Here is a 17,288-nt window from a genome sequence, read left to right on the forward strand (position 1 = left end):
AAAACGGCGAATTAAATTGCCAATTTTTCAATGTAAATTGCGTACTGTATTCGGGCCTTGATATAGCGTAGGCAACGGTTGAAATTAGGCCTCAGAAGCAGGCTGGGAAATAAGCATAATTTTTAAACTAGTCCTTGGGACCAGTGACCCCCTAGTCTCCAGACTGGTCCCCACCCTTGTTCTCCTATAGATTTGCAATTAATAAACTAGTCATTGGGACCAGTGACCCTCACGTTTTGAATAAAAAAAGTGGTCCAAGCTATTAATAAACTGGTTTTTGACCTGTAAACCTGTCTTATTTCCTAGCCTGCTCAGAAGCGAAGATATTCTTTCTATGTAAAACTTGTAGGGATAATTTGAACAAATCATGTCTATGCAAATGCAAAGGCTTAGTACAAAAAGTTAAAGACTTAGAGAGAGAAGGGAGTCGCCTCCATTTCTGAGGAATTATACTCTGCGCAAAGAAACAAAGGACGACACTGCTAATATTCTAAAATAATTTAAACTAGCCCTTACTTCAAAAGAAGTATCTAACCGCAACTATCTGCTCTGAGCGACAGTTATACTATCATGTTCATCGTCCCAATGCTCTAACCATCTGACCGATTTTAACCAATTATGTAAATTCGGCGAGATAACCGACTTTATTTCTAAATGAAAACCGATTATGGACCGATTTTTACATAATCAACCAACGATAAATTGGTAAAATATCTTGATAATAGGCAAATTCACATCAAACCACTAAATCGATAAAAATGGGTAAATTAATTTCTAACCGTTAGTCGATAACGATCCGTTTAATCGGTTATAATCGGTAATTTAACTTCTGACCGTTAATCGATAGGAAATTCGTTACTAACTCCACTTTGGCTGCCACAATAATGAACCACTCGCGTGCCGGGTAGAAAACCGTTTCTAAGGTATGAAGCAAGTTTAGTTGTTATAATTTCGTGTTTTCACGTAACGCCTAAAACCCAGTTCTATATTGTTACTATTGATTTTAGGATAGTAATTATAAACAACCGCAACAGGCAACATGGGAAGGAATATAGAGGTTCCTATAAAACGTAAAAGGTTTACTACGAGAATTTGCACCCCATCTGAGGTTGGATTATACCATTATTTTAAAATTGGAAAACCTGACAAATTTCAATTTTAAACACATTACTTGGAAGTGAAATATTCAGATAACCTTATTATTATACAATTTGGGAAGACAGACCGAGATAAGTGTGATAATACCTCCCTATACAGGCCAGTCGCTCAACGTAATCGGTGCACACAGGAGCAGATACTTAACGATTTCAATAAAACTCGCCATTTAATGATAAAGCTACCCAAGCGTTTTGTTTCTTCTTCACTGTTGAATTGTGTTTTAGAAAGATAAATATTTTCAAGTAGGAAACCCTTTTTACCTTATTAAACCTTGCACGTCCAATATTTTTAATCTAAGTTTGTTTTTAATTCAAAAATATTTGCCCGACTGTCGAGCGTCACAAAAAAGTAATCATGGATTTCCAATAACTCCATTTAGGCAACAAGAGTTCTCAAAGTTATCCACCATTTCGATTCGAACCTTGACAACAGTTGGTGCAGTCAAAGGTACAATCGTGTGCACCTGACATTACACTTTAACGTTGGTATGAATTAGCCATATTTATGAAAGCCATTGCTATCTTACTACCAAATCAAATTTATCATGCTCAATCTTATTACTGAAATTTAATTCACCAAGCTTAGTTGGCCATATTAAAAAAATCTAATTCACAATGCTTAATTAACCATACTAACAAAATCCAATTCACAATGCTTACTTAACCATACTAACAAAATCCAATTCACAATGCTTACTTAACCATACTAACAAAATCCAATTCACAATGCTTACTTAACCATACTAACCCCACTTTGACTGCCACAATAATGAACCATTCGCGTGCCGAGCTGTAAACCGTTTCTGGGATATGAAGCAAGCTGTTATAATTTCGTGTTGTTTACACGTAACGCCTAAAACCCAGAAAGTCTTGTTCTATATTGTTACTATTGATTTTAGGATAGTTAATGTAAACAACCGCAACAGGCAACATGGGAAGGAGTACTGTACATTCTAAGAAATCGAAGTGTTAAAAATGTGTTACAAGGGTGTAAATTTAGAATACACTTTCTTTACACCGTTGAAACACCACAATTTTATTATCTTGAGGTTATGTGGCCAAATTATGGTGTAAATTCGGTGTAAAATAACACTTTTAAAACACCTTTTGAAATTAAACATGGAAAATTATAATACTGTTGGTTTCTTGAATAAGGTCGTTCATTTTTATTAATGTTTTAATATTAAAGTCAATACAAACAGTAAAAAAATATCGAAAAAATTAATTGTTAAACATTTTTTCAAAGATGATATATTCACGAAAGAAATAATTTTTATCCTTTAAATAAGATTAACAAAGAAATTGGTAATCATGCGGTATTGTACCAGAAGTCCATTAAATTAGCCAAGGAAGTAAACAATTACAATAGCTGGTATAGCGTACGTCTCTGCTGGGGTAAGAACTCCTTCTAACTCCATGGATAGGGGGTTAAATTTTTCCCCTTTCCTAACTTTGTTAGAAATCTCGAGCTCCTCTCTAGGAAGTCTTTCTTGACGTGAGTGAGGCGTGACTTCTTCAGCCCATGAACGCTGGAAAGGGTAGATTGTTTGCTTTATAAAAAAAATAAAAACAGGAACGGCCACTGTCGTTAAATAGTTTTTTTTTTCAATAGGTTCGTGAAGAGTCATAGAAAACTGAATGACCTTGACTGTTCCTAATTCACACCCCCATCCCTTCTCCTGATTCTAGGCTAAAGAGGCCTCGGTTTTACAGTGGAAGGGGGCTTTTTCGGTCCCTTTAGAGAAATAGTGTTAATTTTCAGCCAATAGTTTTTTCTCTCTCAATAGGGCAAATTTTGGCGTACGAGTCGCACCTAAACCGGAGATCTGAGAAAAATTATCGGGAAGTGGCGAATGTGTCGCCCTTCTTCAGTACTGCTACACAAGAGAGGGGAGTCCCAAACCCCGCTAATTTAATGGACTTCTGATTGTACTTATTACCTCTCCGAGTGACGTATGTCACGGAGAGGTTCTAATTTCGACGTGTACGTCTGTCTGTTGTTACACCCCAGGGGCCCGCTTTCGCAGTTTACTAATAGGAGCAAATGTGTTCTCAGTATCCCGGAAATTTGAAATTTATACTCTTCTTTCATTGGCTATTATTCCATTGTCTCGCTAACACCACCATCTTCTGGTCTTTTGTCCATCGCACATGGGCACCAGTCTCTACTTACTGGCTTCTAAGCACCACCATCATCTGGTCTTTTGTCCATCACACATGGACACCAGTCCAATTTGGAAAAGGCGTCAATTTATTTCAACAATATTTGGAATAATATCGTCACTCGGAAGGGTAAAAATTAAGATCAATTAGCAGTAAGAGTAAATCTTATTTTATTGCCAGACACTATATATAATTCCATTAAAATGACAAAAACTGGGTGAAAGAGTCTCTTATTTAGTTTCACTGGGCTGAATTTAATAATCAAACAATAAAAAACATCAATTTAGCTATAAGCCATGGTCTAAAAATTAACATTTAAAATTTAAATAAATATCATAAGGAATTTTAAACACATCTGAAAAAAATGATAACTCATCGTTTACGATATGTTGTCGTTAATAAATAGTTTGAAATTGAGCAGTCATTTTCCACCAGCTTCGGAAAAGTTCACTTTTGAAAAATGAGGGTGGTATTGATGTTTTAAACTAGAAAAACATTTACCTCTTGATTATACTCTTACACATTTGTAGGATGTGTTCATTTTTACAACTTCTATAATCCTGTTACGACTAGATATGTTCCTCGTCGAAGCAAAGCAAAAGTGGAAAGCGTACGCGGCGATTTTCGGTGGTTTCTTAATTTGCGTCAGTCTAGGGACCTTTGGTTCCGTTAATGGCTTAATACCTTATGTTTATTCTTATTTGCGTAATCGAGTCGATCCCGATATTAGAATGCACGACATGATATGGATTCTTAGCTTGGTCGAAGCCGGTACTACCACCGTCTCCTTCCTTGCTGGTTACTTAACGGACAAATACTCTCTTCGTTTGCCGGCAATACTGGGTGCCATCATTTTTAGGTTAAGTGTTTTTACTTTCAATCTACTCCGAGGGGTCGGACGTTTTGGAAAAAGTGTACGGGATTTCGAAATCCAATTTGATTTCTTAGGATTTCATTGATTTCGTCGGATTTTATTTGATTTCGTCGGATTTTGTTTGATTTCAGAATTCGATAAAATCCAATGGATTTCATCGAAGTTTGAGATTTTTCCCGTGATTCCGTCGGATTTTGCTATTTTTACCGTGATTTCGACGGATTTTGCGATATTTGCCTTGATTTCGTTGGATTTAAAGGTTTTTCGCGTGATTTCCTCGGATTTTGAGATTTTCCCAGTGATTTCGTCGGATTTTGCGATTTGTTTGGATTTTGTGTAGTGGATTTCACGATTTCTTTACAGATTTTGTTTCTAATTTCGTGATTTCTTTCATTATTTTGTGATTTGTTTACTGATTTTATGATTTCTTCACTGGTTTTGTGATTTCGCTGCTGATTTCGGATTTTTTATTTGATTTCAAAATCAGCATTGATTTCGGATTTCTTAAGTTGGATTTCACGCGTAGCGTACGGGATTTCATGAATGACCGACCCCTCGACCTACTCCCTAACATTGTCCGATCTGAATAAACTAATTACACTATGGCCGCGCATGAGCAGTTGCAATGTTTGGCGGCATGAGTTTTACGCTTACTGTTTATATCTTGACATGTTTTGAATTTTAAACACCAGGCATTTTATTTTAATATTAAATTACAAAACGTTCTCCCACACGTCCAACGTAGTTTAGTTTACACGTTAACTCCATAGAAGCGTAAAACTCATGCCGCCAATCATTGCAACTGCTCATAGTGTAATTAGTTTATTCAGCTCGCATGCTGTTCACGTTTTCAAATGAAAATCCACAAGTGTTGGTTATTTAACTGATTTTTTCAACTTTACTTTTATGATAGTTTCTGTCAAATAATCTCGGTGTACACGATAAACATCAGTTACAGCAGTTTTTTAGCTACTTTCGCTTTCTTCACATGGTTTGGTGGTGGACTTCTATTCATGCCAGCCGTAGTTGTGGCGTCCTTGGTAAGAATATCTTATTGCATAGTTAATCGAAAGTAACGACGATTTTTATTTATTACAATATCATATTACACCCAGAAATATGTTATCATACTGATAATTCAAATCAGTAAATTAGAATTTTACTTGCTTCATCAAAGCAAACGAAAGTTAAGCTTGTTGGGATTTCAAAGTGTCTGGAAATGTGGTGTAACCTCGTTAGAAAAACATACCTTAAACGTTGGAAAAGCAATTGCACCGTACATGTTGTATGTACTCTTTTTGAAAAATCTTTTTCCGTTGATTTTTGTTCTTGGAAAATTTTCAATGACTCAAAAACCGTTCACGACAGAGAATTGATACTTGACAATTTGATTAAAAGATACAAAATTTGAAGGCGTAAATTCAAGAACGAGCTAAAAAAGGAGAAATTTACCCAAATCTGAAATTTTGCAACTTTTTAAATATTAACTTAACCATAAGTGAATCATATTACAGCTCCCTATAAGTACTGGACGTAGGTTATGCTTTTGTAAACAGCGTTTTCTTCCAAGACATCCAAGCCCGCCATCTATAGCTCAGTTTTACAAGTATAGTTTTCCCATTAACCCGGATCTTGAGTTAGGTTAACCTACGGAAGTTCCGGTTGATGATAACGGCTGTCAGACCGCCGTCAGTGTCGTGATTAGTGTGAAGCTTATTATCGCGTTATAATTTTGATTTAGAATGGCTTATGTTAGGATCAATGTAACTAATTGCAATTGTTGCATGCCCACATTAAAGAGACATCTGAACACGAGCTATGTTATATTAAAAGCACTTAACCGTAAGCAACTAAAAAAACGTTTTGTAAAACTGAAAAATATTGACCAGCATCTTTCGCAAACGGAAAACGTTAAAGCATTGAAAAAATTTGTCACACTTAAAAAAGGAAATCAAATTTCTATGTCGACGCACATAACCTTTAATTAGTAATAAATCGGTCCAACTATCCCCGCTAAAAACCTTTAAATCGATCGGTGGAAGCTTAGCTCAGTGCTGTACTTGGGATACATTAAAAATATTCTAGCATGATGAAGGCTATTTTGATAATTTGAATTCATATTAATTTCCTTTTCAACACAAGCGTTTAAAAATACCTATAGACCGCCAATTATTTTTTAAAATCGGAAAAATAAAGTGGACTTCTACTATTATATTCACAACCCAACACTTTGTATGGAACAACTTGTTTCCTTCCGCGCTCTTTTCTCCCAAACCTTTCCTCATTGGCTACTAGCCTACCACTTACTTCCGTTTGCTTCGCCCGCTTATTAAAAATTACTTTCGCGCCAAAATCATTCCTCTGGTTTAGTTCACAAATTCGCCGCTGCGTTTCGCATATACCCTTTTCTCTTCAGTGCTAGGAGGCAATGCTGATGCACGGCGATGTTATATCGTCCTGTACTTCTAGGGAGCTGTAATATGATCCACTTCTGACTTAACTGGATGACTAAGACCATTGGTGAAGTGTAACGAGAGGGTAGTGCTTACAGGCCAATCGACTACCCAATATAATTCATAATAACGCTTGAATAATTCATTATTTCAAATTTAACACATGCAATTGCTTATCATAAAATAGCAACAGTTGCATATTCAGGTAAATAAGTAGGTAGATAGACTTTATCTCGACACGAAGAGGTAATTTTTGGTCTCCCCAACTTGTATTTTAAGCACAGACCTGTTTAATTTTTTTTAATGATTTGTTGCTGATCCCTGGGTGAGAAATGGCTAAATGAAAGCAGTGGAAATTTGCAATTTTAAAGGAATTATTTTACATATGATTATATTAATAATAAAATTGTCATTACAGTGGTTTCCGGAGAAGTACGTCGCCACTATGACTGGAATCGTAGGATCTGGTGCCGGTATTGGTACACTTGTGTGGACGCAACTTCACAAGTTCATCGTTAACTCCGAAAATTTTCAGCTTAACGGGACAGACACTGATAATGAAGGGTTTGTTTAAATAATCTCACATTAAATTAGATAGTCAACTAAAAGAGGAGTTGAGTTCAGAAAATCCACTATTATTTTAGGATAGAAACTGATTGAAATTAGAGTTTTTAAGTCTCTGAAATTAAGTTGATTATTAATTGCTTCCTTATTGCTTGCCATCCTTTGATGAATAGTTGATTTTACGTGTATTTTGCGATGAAAGTGTCAAATCAATTCATAGAGTTAATTAACCCTTCAACTGATTAAGTGCAATTGTTTTAAAATTCCTTAGGTATTTTACCAACGAAGATCTTTTGAATCGGGTACCGGGCCTGTTTTGGAAAACCGCAATCGGCGTTTTCGCTTTAAATATATTAGGATCTTGCCTACTATTTCAAGAAACACCTTCGAAGGCAAGAAAATTTAAATTATTCGTAATTTGAAGTCTTAAGCTCTATAGAAACGTCGTATTAATGAAGTAGCTAGTTCATATATCAACACTTGGAAGCCTAAACCTTGTAATTAAGTAGCAGATTCAAAAATAGCCATTTACATAATTGATCTTCTGGGTAAAGGCATATTAGCAGAAGCCCATAACCCTCTCTGTGTTGAAATCCGTAATCCTTACAATCTAAAAATTAAACTTAAGCAATCGAATTTTATGGATCTATGACAACTGGGTGAAATACGTTTGGGTGGGACTATTGGGTTTCCGACTATTGGGAAAATTTAAAATCAGGTGTGCAGCAATTGGTAGGACTCAAATTTGAGTGAACGAAAATTGTAAGAATATAAAATTGGGTGAATGACAATTTGGGGCCATTGTAACAGACTGAAGAAAGTAAAAAAAAAAATTCTTAGCGTCCATTGGATGATTATATTTTATAGAAAGTAAAAGTCTATATAAAACGTTTAGAAGAATCTGACCACAATGCGATATACATTTTGCTGACAGTTTAAACTAGTACGACCATCAGAAGTTTTAACGCAATGTTTATCTTGGGAAATATTTACACAAAAAAATTCCTTTGATAAACAAAATTTCAACAAGCTAACTAGAAATAATCCAAGCCTGACATTATGACTTAACCAAATTTAAATTCTCATAACTCTTGGTTGTCAAATTTCAATTGTCATTAAATTTGCAATCTTCAAAATGATCAGACTCCCAATTGTCGGATAACCAGTTTTCGTCCTCCCAATTTTTTTTAACACTGAAGTTTCATTCACACAAACAATGCATCTGTATTCAATGATGTTCAACCTGAAAGATAAAAATACCTGTAAGAAAATATTTTAAGAATTTTCAGCTGAAACGTTTTTAAGATCGTGCTCCTTCCTTCAATATATAATCAAAAGAAATTAAAAATAAAATAATAAATTAGTATTCTTTTGTTTCAGGAACTTCAGGTTGAAGATTCATCAAAATCAGCAACTGGTCAAACTGAGGTTGAACCTTTGATTTTCTACCTAAAGAAAAAAGAATTCTACATTTTGTGGTTTATAGTTTTCCTACTCATGATACCAACATTGTATATTTTTTCGTTTTTGAAGGTATGTCTACGCCCATCATTTATATCAACTTTTTACGGTTTTTTCTTAAACAATCGGATCCGGTATTGTCCGTCAGCCTGTCAGGACATTTTTATTAATTTTGGCTGCCATTTTAAAAGATGGAGGGCATAATGAAACATTGAATTTTGGTGAATTAAATTGAGGGTTGAAGAGTAATTCTTACACGTCGTGACGGTCTAACGGGCAACGTCTAGTCAACTTCTTAGTACTACTTTAATAATTGAGTATATTTATTATTTTTTGTAACCCAGTCCTATGGGCTTTATGTTATCAAAGATGATGATAAAGTCACCTACGCTGTAACATTTGCATCAACTGGAGTTTGCTTCGGAAAAATTGCTTCAGGGATATTGTTTGACAAAGTGCAGTATAAGGTACGTAAATTTTAATGTTACAGCTAGTGAGTCATAAAAACTGTCCCTAAAGTTTTTTGTTCCGGGACATAGGTCGTTCATATCTTATTTATAAAGTTACTATAATGTTTATGCTGGCGACCCATACGTTACTTTGCTTTAGTATAATATTCCTTTTTCGCTGCACAGTTGAACGCGTTCAGTAACAGCGGAAGGGGATAATAGAACAGAAGTATTATATGTACATCTGCTAACACGCAACAGAGCATACGTCGAATGCGCAAGCACTTTTGAATGCGATTTGGCTATTCCCATTTAGATGTCATTTTTGTAACAGGCTACGTTGAGTTTGATGTCATTTTTGTAACAGGCTACGTTGAGTTAGATGTAATTTTTGTAGCAGGCTAAGTTGAGTTAAGGCCTGTCCAGACTGACACATTTAGCGCTTTCGCATCTTCGTTTTGCTTGTTTGCAAGATCGCGCATTGGGTTTTCGCTACGTTGCGTCCTCACCTCGCAAAGGTACAAATTTCTTGCCTGTAGGCCAAGAATTTCGCTCCTTCGCAAGAAATGCGCCAATCACAGGTTGTCAGCACATTTTCTACAAGTACAAAATCTTCAATAAGCATATTGCCGATAACACAAGGGTAATTAGCTGGTCCAACTTGTAATTAATTTTCCACTTATGGTCGCACAGATCTTTGCTAAGCCTATATTTTAAAATAGGAGTTCCATTACTGCCTTAGTTATGAAAAACCCTTATTTCGAAGGTGTTGGGTTCAAAAGTAATCATTGCAACAAGTAATTTCACCATAAGACTATTTCCGTTTATAAAAATAATATTATCCATTTTAAATAGGTCGGCCTGGGTGTCACGTCTCTGTGTTTAGGCGGTAGCATGGAACTTCTTTATTTTTCCTCATTCCTACCACCTCTCTCTTTCACAATTGCCTTGTCAGTGCTTGGCTTTATAGCCCTTTCAGCAGCTACCAGTATCTACAGCGTCGCACCAATATGTGTTGTACAAATGTACGGATCGAATCACTCGGGAAAACTTATCGGACTCGTGTGCAGTTCTCAAGTAAATGTTTAATATTTAAATTAAGTTACCCCACCCCCTAAAATTTAGGGGTTACTTTTATTTCAAAATCATGATTTCTATGAAAAAATTCAATAGCGGTACATGCTAAAGTTTATTTAAATTCTTATAGCTAATTGCAAGCTTAATATCAATCGCAATTGTTCAGCCTCTGCAAGAATTTTTGAAGTGGAAATTCATGTTCCTACTGCAGTTTGGTTTATGCCTATCAGGTAACGTATAGATACTAGAACTTAGGAAGGGCTTACACGTTTCGCATTATAAAACACACAACTGGTGGAGCCTAATCAGTGTTGTATTTGCCCGGCCATTCCCTTTAATGTTTCAGTCAATATAAGGATTTAAGATTACGCATAAGCAATGACGTATTATTTCGAGCCTAATACACAAAACGTTCCATTTTGAGCACCCTACGGTGTAATTTTTAACAATATAAAATGAAACCAGAGAGAATTTGGTGAAAGTATAACACTTTGAAAGAGCATATAGAGAATATAAGAATTACGACGTTAGTTAGTTATGTAATTCTATGTGAAAATAAATCTTAAATTATTGAAAAAACAAATGGTTTTCTTCAACATTTGGCTAAGGTATTGCTGGCGGTGTAAATTTTTCAGATATCACCTTTCTAGTAAAGCCATTTCGTTTCTTTTGTAGGCCTAAACAGTAGTATTATCCCCTCCATTTGATATATTGCTTTAAAAAGAATTCCGAAATTGTAACTTCCTGACTGTAGACCGTGAGACTTATTTTATAGAACAATTGAGTCACCAAAGTATATTTTTCCCCAATGCTTGTAACTACTTTATTTTAAAAAAATCAGCCCAGTGTTAAGAGTGAAACGAAAAGAAAACTAACTTATTATTAGACCTCTCTGAATAGGAAATGCCTCTGAAACATTTCAAAAATCAAAATAGACAGATTTTTCAAAATTAAAAAGTAGCCCTTAATTTTCCTCATCAAGAACTTGCCATGGAAATTTTTGGCAGAAAGGTATTTCATAACGCAATTGGTTGCAGGCTTACACAGCCGCTTACTTTAAAATTAACGAAATGTCAACCAATTTTGATTTACAATATCATCGGAGATTTATCCTGGATGTTTCACCTAGGAGGATACAGGTTTCACTAAGCTCATGTGTTTTATAATTGGTAAAAGAAAATTCAAAAAAAAACCCCAAAAAATTAATGTATTCGTAAAAAACTAAAAGGCTCGAAATAAATAAAATGCCTCGAAATTTTTTCATTTCAGCTTTATTGTTTATCATGTTTTTGCCAAGCAAATCCGGGAAAGGTAAAACTGGTCCAGAAGAGGATGTTGAACTTAAATCTTACGAAAAGAAAACAATATACTACACCTGTCAACTGCAAAATTAAGAAAGACGAAACCTGTGAACTTCTTCAATAAGCACATGTTTTCTCAATAATCTCATTTATTATCAATCTGTTTGTTTGATATCACTTAAAAACTGAGTAGAATATTTTCCTCTCCGAGTGAACTAAGTTCACGCCGAGGTTTATTATACAAGGAAGTACTACAAGCACTGCTTTTACTTTGACCGGACCTCTACGAGTGACATTCGCCACGGACAGGTTCTGTTCTGGACTATCGTGTCTGTCTGTGCGTCTTTTGTTGATTTTTCTTTACTTATTTATTAGCTTTTTCATCCGACATTCTTTTGACGACCCATGTACATAATTGTTTTTGTAGGCACGTGAATTAAAAAGTAGAGAAATGGTCGATTTGTTCTAAACTCAGCGTGTTTTACATTGAAATTTTGACTTAAGTTACCACCAGGTATCAAGTAATTATCGATATTAACGCCGGAACCAAATTCGTTTACGTTAAAAACAACTTTTTGTACGAATTTCGACATTTTTAATCTCACATTTTGAGATATATGTCTAAAATCGGCTTCATTACTGAAGATATTTTCCAAACCCAAATTGGGCAATAATATTTCAAAGTGATGCGTCACGTTCACACTAAATTTAAGCAAAGATAGTTCAACTCTTGTAGGTTGGCAAGAATTTAAATATTTAAATAACATATCGACGTTTAGTTTCGATTCGACATGTTCTAACCTCACACCGATTTGGGGCAAAACTATGACCAGTTCCAATTTGTCACCGACATAAGGTAACCGCAAAATTTGGGATTTTAAGCTTTGGATCAAAGCGTAATTTTGAATATCGTAGTTAAATAAATAAGTAGCTTTTTCATTTAGGAATTTGCTTTTGAAAGTTGAAACGAATTTCAGTTTCCAGTTGTTCTTAAAATACAACGCGTTGAATACCATTAAAGACAGTCTTTGGGGTAAACAACCGACTGAATGTAATATTGAACCATTCGTTTCATTTTTCAACCATTCATTAATATCATTAATTTCACGATTTTTGCGCAAAATGCGTAATTGAGCGTGAAATGTTCGGTTTAAATTTTGTCTGAAAACATCGCAAATTTTGGCTTTTGCACGATACCATATCGACGTAACCATATATGGATTTACTTCGGATAGAATTAATTCCAACTGCTCCTCGATTACTTTTAAATTCAAATTACCGTAACCTACTACGTCACGAATTTCCCGATTGGTCTCACCGTAAGACCCAGACATGGCCAAGGTTAACATTGTACTTAAACCAAATGGTGAAAATATAAAATTTTCATGATGTGAGGATAGTTCTCTGTACACTTTTAATGCAAGGTGGTTACTGGTATTGGTTACTGTATTCGTTTGCGCCTTGCTTAGACTGGGTGTTGTTGTTAATAGAGTTAAAACTGTCATTTGAATAAATTTTATGAGCTTCATGTTTATAATAATTATTGAAAAATGGAAGGATCACAATGATATTGTTTCACAGACTGTTATAAATCTAAAACATTAATATTCTTTACTTTTTTGGAGCGTTTTTTTTTTAAAAAATATTGCGGACTGCTAGCTGTAATCCGATTTATCTCGCTTGCAATTAAAGAAAGTCACAAATTACACAATTTATCATACGATTTGTTACACATGATTAAATTGTTGAATGTTTAGTTAGATCTGTTATATTTTTTAAACACTTACACAATAGACGTTCTTATTACCGGAATGTGATTTTTTTTCATTGCGGATTGCTGTATTCAGATTAATCTCGTTATGTTATAATTCAAGATCTTCGCAACTTACACATTTTAACTTCCAATTTGTTACACGTCATTAAATTATTGTAGATTTAATTAGTTGCAATATCACACATTTGAGAAACAGCGGTAAACTTAAAAACTTTTACCGGAATTAATATTAAAATGTAACGTCTTTGGGGAAGCAAGCCGTATATTCATTCACGTTACACGAAACGTCGTAGTTTGAATCGAATTGAAATGTTGATGATTTATATAGGACACAAAAGGAAACTTTATCTCCAAATTAAGAATTTCCGTTGAAATGACGCAACTTTCATTTTAGCTCATCGTTTCCGACTTCTACTTCCGCCTCCGACAAAGTGTGAATCAAAATTTCAATAATGTAAGATATCAATGAACGGCGTTAGTTTAAATTTACAAGTCTTAATTTGAACCTCTTTTATTTGTCCATTTTATTAGCGTTAAAGGGAGAGTTAAAAGGAAATCAGTGATTTATAATCATTTACAATGGGTAAAGACCTATCTGCATAGTTAAATATATATAAAATATGAAAATGAGTTAAAATAAATTCAGATTTCGTTTATTAACGAAAAAATACGCCCAAGAAGCAACTCCCAGCATTTCAGCTAACACAAGTTGGGAAAACCAAAATAATACCTCTCCGAGTCGGGGAAAAGACTAGTATACGACTCAATAAAGAAATACTAGAGCAACATTTTTTCGCTTTGTTTTGTCTAACGAGGCTTAAGTCAATGAATAGTTTTCTCTACATTGTCAAAATATATAATCATCCGCTAATCCAAGGTTTCAAATCATTACTTTCAAAGAATATATAAGTTCTATGTTAAATTTTATTCTCTGATGCATACCACTAACCTGATAACGATTAGCCCTTTCACTGATCTAATTGCTGCCATGATGCTTTCTTCTATTATAATATCTAAATATGATTAGTTAAACGTGAATTTAACTTTCGGCTCACTCTGAACCGTTAATGTCCCTTCACCACAGACACGATAATCAAAACCCAAAGTTTACTCCACCTCAGGTCTCAATTATTTACTCTTTGGTTCACTAAGCCTATTGCGGATCAAACTTGATTTACCCGACAGAATCCAGGCCTTAGATTTCTTCGTGAAATAGCTAAACCAAGGATTATTCTATATACAGATGTAGTATAGCTTAAGTAATATATAAACAGAAATTTCAAATAATAATATTAAAAAACATCGTTGGAATATCAAAATGAAACAGAGCTTTAAAGCTACAAAAGTACTAAATGCATCGTAATTACGAAAAAGATTTCCACATATTCACTTTATATTATGGAAAAAGTGAATATTAAGGTTCTGTAGGATTTCTTAACACATCAAAACAAAGCGAACTGCTAACTCGGCGCACAAGTGTAACAACGGACAGACACACACAGACAAAAAAATGGACTGCTTTTTAACTCTTTCCGTATTAATTTTGAATTGACAATAGAGATTATCCTAAATATTAAAATAAATATAATTAATATTTAATATTTTCTTCGTTAGTTGTTCGCCTTATTGAGCGTTACATCGTTTTAAAAAAGAATAATTAAACAACCTTGAGACACTTGACTAATATTGACCTTTGAATTGAAGGATATGACTGTTGTTTCGCCTTACCCAAATAGGTAGTATATAAAGGATTCGAATCGCAGCTGTAGATAAGAACATCGCAATTGCGTGAACCTTGGAGGAAGACCCCTCCATTGGAAGGCTAGACGTTTCTCGTAACCCTAGCCGATCGCCGCGTATGTCTTAACCTTAAGGATGATGGTGGTGTTAGAAGCCAGGTGTACAGACTGGTGTCCATGTGGGATGGACAAAACAAAGACCAGAAGATGGTGGTGTTAGAAGCCAGGTGTACAGACTGGTCTCCATGTGGGATGGACAAAAACAAAGACCAGAAGATGGTGGTGTTAGAAGCCAGGTGTACAGACTGGTGTCCATGTGGGATGGACAAAAACAAAGACCAGAAGATGGTGGTGTTAGAAGCAAGGTGTACAGACTGGTGTCCATGTGGAATGGACATAGACAAGAAGGTGGTGGTGTTTAGAAGCCAGTAAGTTCAGACTGGTGTCCATGTGGGGTGGACAAATGAACAGAGTTGTTAGACAGGCAATGGAGTAATAGCCTGTAAGTGGATTACAATTTCCGGGACTGTAAATGCGGTCTGGAAATTGAATACACGTTTGCTCCGATTTGGAAACTGCGAACGCGGTCACGTGGGTGTAACAACGGACAGACAGACAGACAGACAGACAGACAGACAGACAGACACGTCGAAATTAGAACCTCTCCGTGACATACGTCACTCGGAGAGGTAAAAATTGCGTCTATTGCCACGATTATCACATTTTGCGGGAAATTTTATTCGGCAAATCGACTTAGCACGTGCTATGGGCATTTTTTTCAGCAGGATGGCAGACTATTAAGCTATTGATTTATAAGCTATCCTATGAAAAACATTAACATGTACAAAAATGGGCCAAGCCTCGCTTCGTGCCCTCTCCGCCGTAAAACGTTCTGAGATCCCATGTAGAGCCAAGTCTGTCTTTTGTTCTCATTCAATCGCCAATTGAACAATTATGTTATAAATTAAGTCCTTTTCCTAATTAATAACCAATATTCTTTGACTCTATCATTATTATACATCTTTGTTCGTATCAAAAATATCGTGACTTGGCAAGCGCAGGTGTACATAAGGTTATGCATAACTCACCATATAATTTGTACATAGGGTTGTGCATGACTCATCTTATAAACTTGTACATATCCCCTCGACCATAAACGATTTAGTGAATATCCCTTCGATTATTTTAAAATCGGCAACGATTTAGTGAATATCCCCTCGACTTCCTTTTAATATTACTTATCTGCGATTGCCAAGTCACGATATTTTTGATACGAACAAAGATGTATAATAATGATAGAGTCAAAGAATATTGGTTATTAATTAGGAAAAGGATTTAATTTATAACATAATTGTTCAATTGGCGATTGAATGAGAACAAAAGACAGACTTGGCTCTACATGGGATCTCAGAACGTTTTACGGCGGAGAGGGCACGAAGCGAGGCTTGGCCCATTTTTGTACATGTTAATGTTTTTCATAGGATCTCACTTCTTTTTGTAGACCCTCTAGTTATACTTCGGTAGTCATATTAAAACAAGACCCTCTCGTGGTACTTCGTTTGCCAATATAATGGCTAACGTTTGTCCATATTTACGCTGAATTACCCCTTTCGACCCGCAGAGAATATGCAATAAAGATTGTATGCGATATCCTAATAAAAGAATGTAGCATCAGTTAAGACACATTTCTTTTAAACTACTACTCCTACTAGCTTTAATATATATTTAACTTTCGGTTAACTTTGGACCATTACGTCCTTTCACCAAGAACACACACTATTTCTGTTGAAAAGACGGCAGCGCCATCTAGTTTTAAAATAAAGAACTAAAGAACAATTTTATAAAAATTTCGGGATGTTTTAATTTTTCTGTGCTTTATAAAATAAATGAAAACTAAATCCTGAATTTTAAGTTTCTATCTCCTCTAGAAGTACCTTAGAATTTTGATGATCGGTGAGTGAGTGAGTGAGTGACAAAATAAGGTAAATTTCACCTGCGATATTTCGAAAAGTATATAGGGTAGGAACTTGAAACTTGGAAACTATAGCTACAATTGACAGTCCTCGCGGCAAGCAAAATTTCAGGCTTTTACCTGTACCCATCACGAAGTTACAGTGGGCTTAAAAGTGCCACGAGTTGCTTCGAGAAAAGGATGTCAGTGCTCGACTTGGCTGGGAGCACTGCCGTGCTCCCAGATATCAATTGTTTGTCGTTAAAATGTTATTGTACTCAAAGATATTTTACACTATGCCGATAGTTCTTACAGTAGAATAATC

The 17,288-nt window shown here is 35.2% G+C and overlaps 2 protein-coding genes across 12 annotated transcripts; one reads left to right on the top strand and one right to left on the bottom strand.

Annotated features, from left to right (window-relative positions):
* Nucleotides 1-161: 161 nt before the first annotated feature.
* On the top strand, nucleotides 162-13,210 carry LOC149718574 (apicoplast pyruvate carrier 1-like). 11 transcript variants are annotated; one of them, XM_089850325.1, is made up of 14 exons: nucleotides 162-762; nucleotides 848-923; nucleotides 1,008-1,400; nucleotides 1,538-3,449; nucleotides 3,894-3,964; nucleotides 4,051-4,179; nucleotides 5,108-5,234; nucleotides 7,066-7,211; nucleotides 7,483-7,603; nucleotides 8,592-8,744; nucleotides 9,017-9,139; nucleotides 9,977-10,198; nucleotides 10,329-10,428; nucleotides 11,468-13,210. In XM_089850325.1, exons 6-14 carry the CDS (start codon nucleotides 4,052-4,054, stop codon nucleotides 11,590-11,592), a joined length of 1,245 nt encoding a protein of 414 aa, XP_089706451.1. In that variant the 5' UTR covers nucleotides 162-762; nucleotides 848-923; nucleotides 1,008-1,400; nucleotides 1,538-3,449; nucleotides 3,894-3,964; nucleotide 4,051; the 3' UTR covers nucleotides 11,593-13,210. The 11 variants fall into 11 exon arrangements, 10 of the variants coding, with proteins under 10 accessions (XP_089706451.1, XP_089706298.1, XP_089706364.1 ...); XM_089850172.1 differs by having other exon boundaries at nucleotides 1,538-2,552; nucleotides 2,617-2,695; nucleotides 2,770-4,179; XR_016371956.1 differs by having other exon boundaries at nucleotides 1,538-4,179; nucleotides 11,468-11,836; nucleotides 11,927-13,210.
* On the bottom strand, nucleotides 11,880-13,004 carry LOC149718575 (serpin I2-like). Its single transcript, XM_089860948.1, has one exon. It carries the CDS (start codon nucleotides 13,002-13,004, stop codon nucleotides 11,880-11,882), a length of 1,125 nt encoding a protein of 374 aa, XP_089717074.1.
* Nucleotides 13,211-17,288: the final 4,078 nt, after the last annotated feature.

The sequence above is a fragment of the Phalangium opilio genome, unplaced genomic scaffold (assembly GCF_054372755.1).
Source record: "Phalangium opilio isolate 3A_F unplaced genomic scaffold, DU_Popi_V2 ptg000002l_1, whole genome shotgun sequence".
Lineage (NCBI taxonomy): Eukaryota > Metazoa > Arthropoda > Arachnida > Opiliones > Phalangiidae > Phalangium > Phalangium opilio.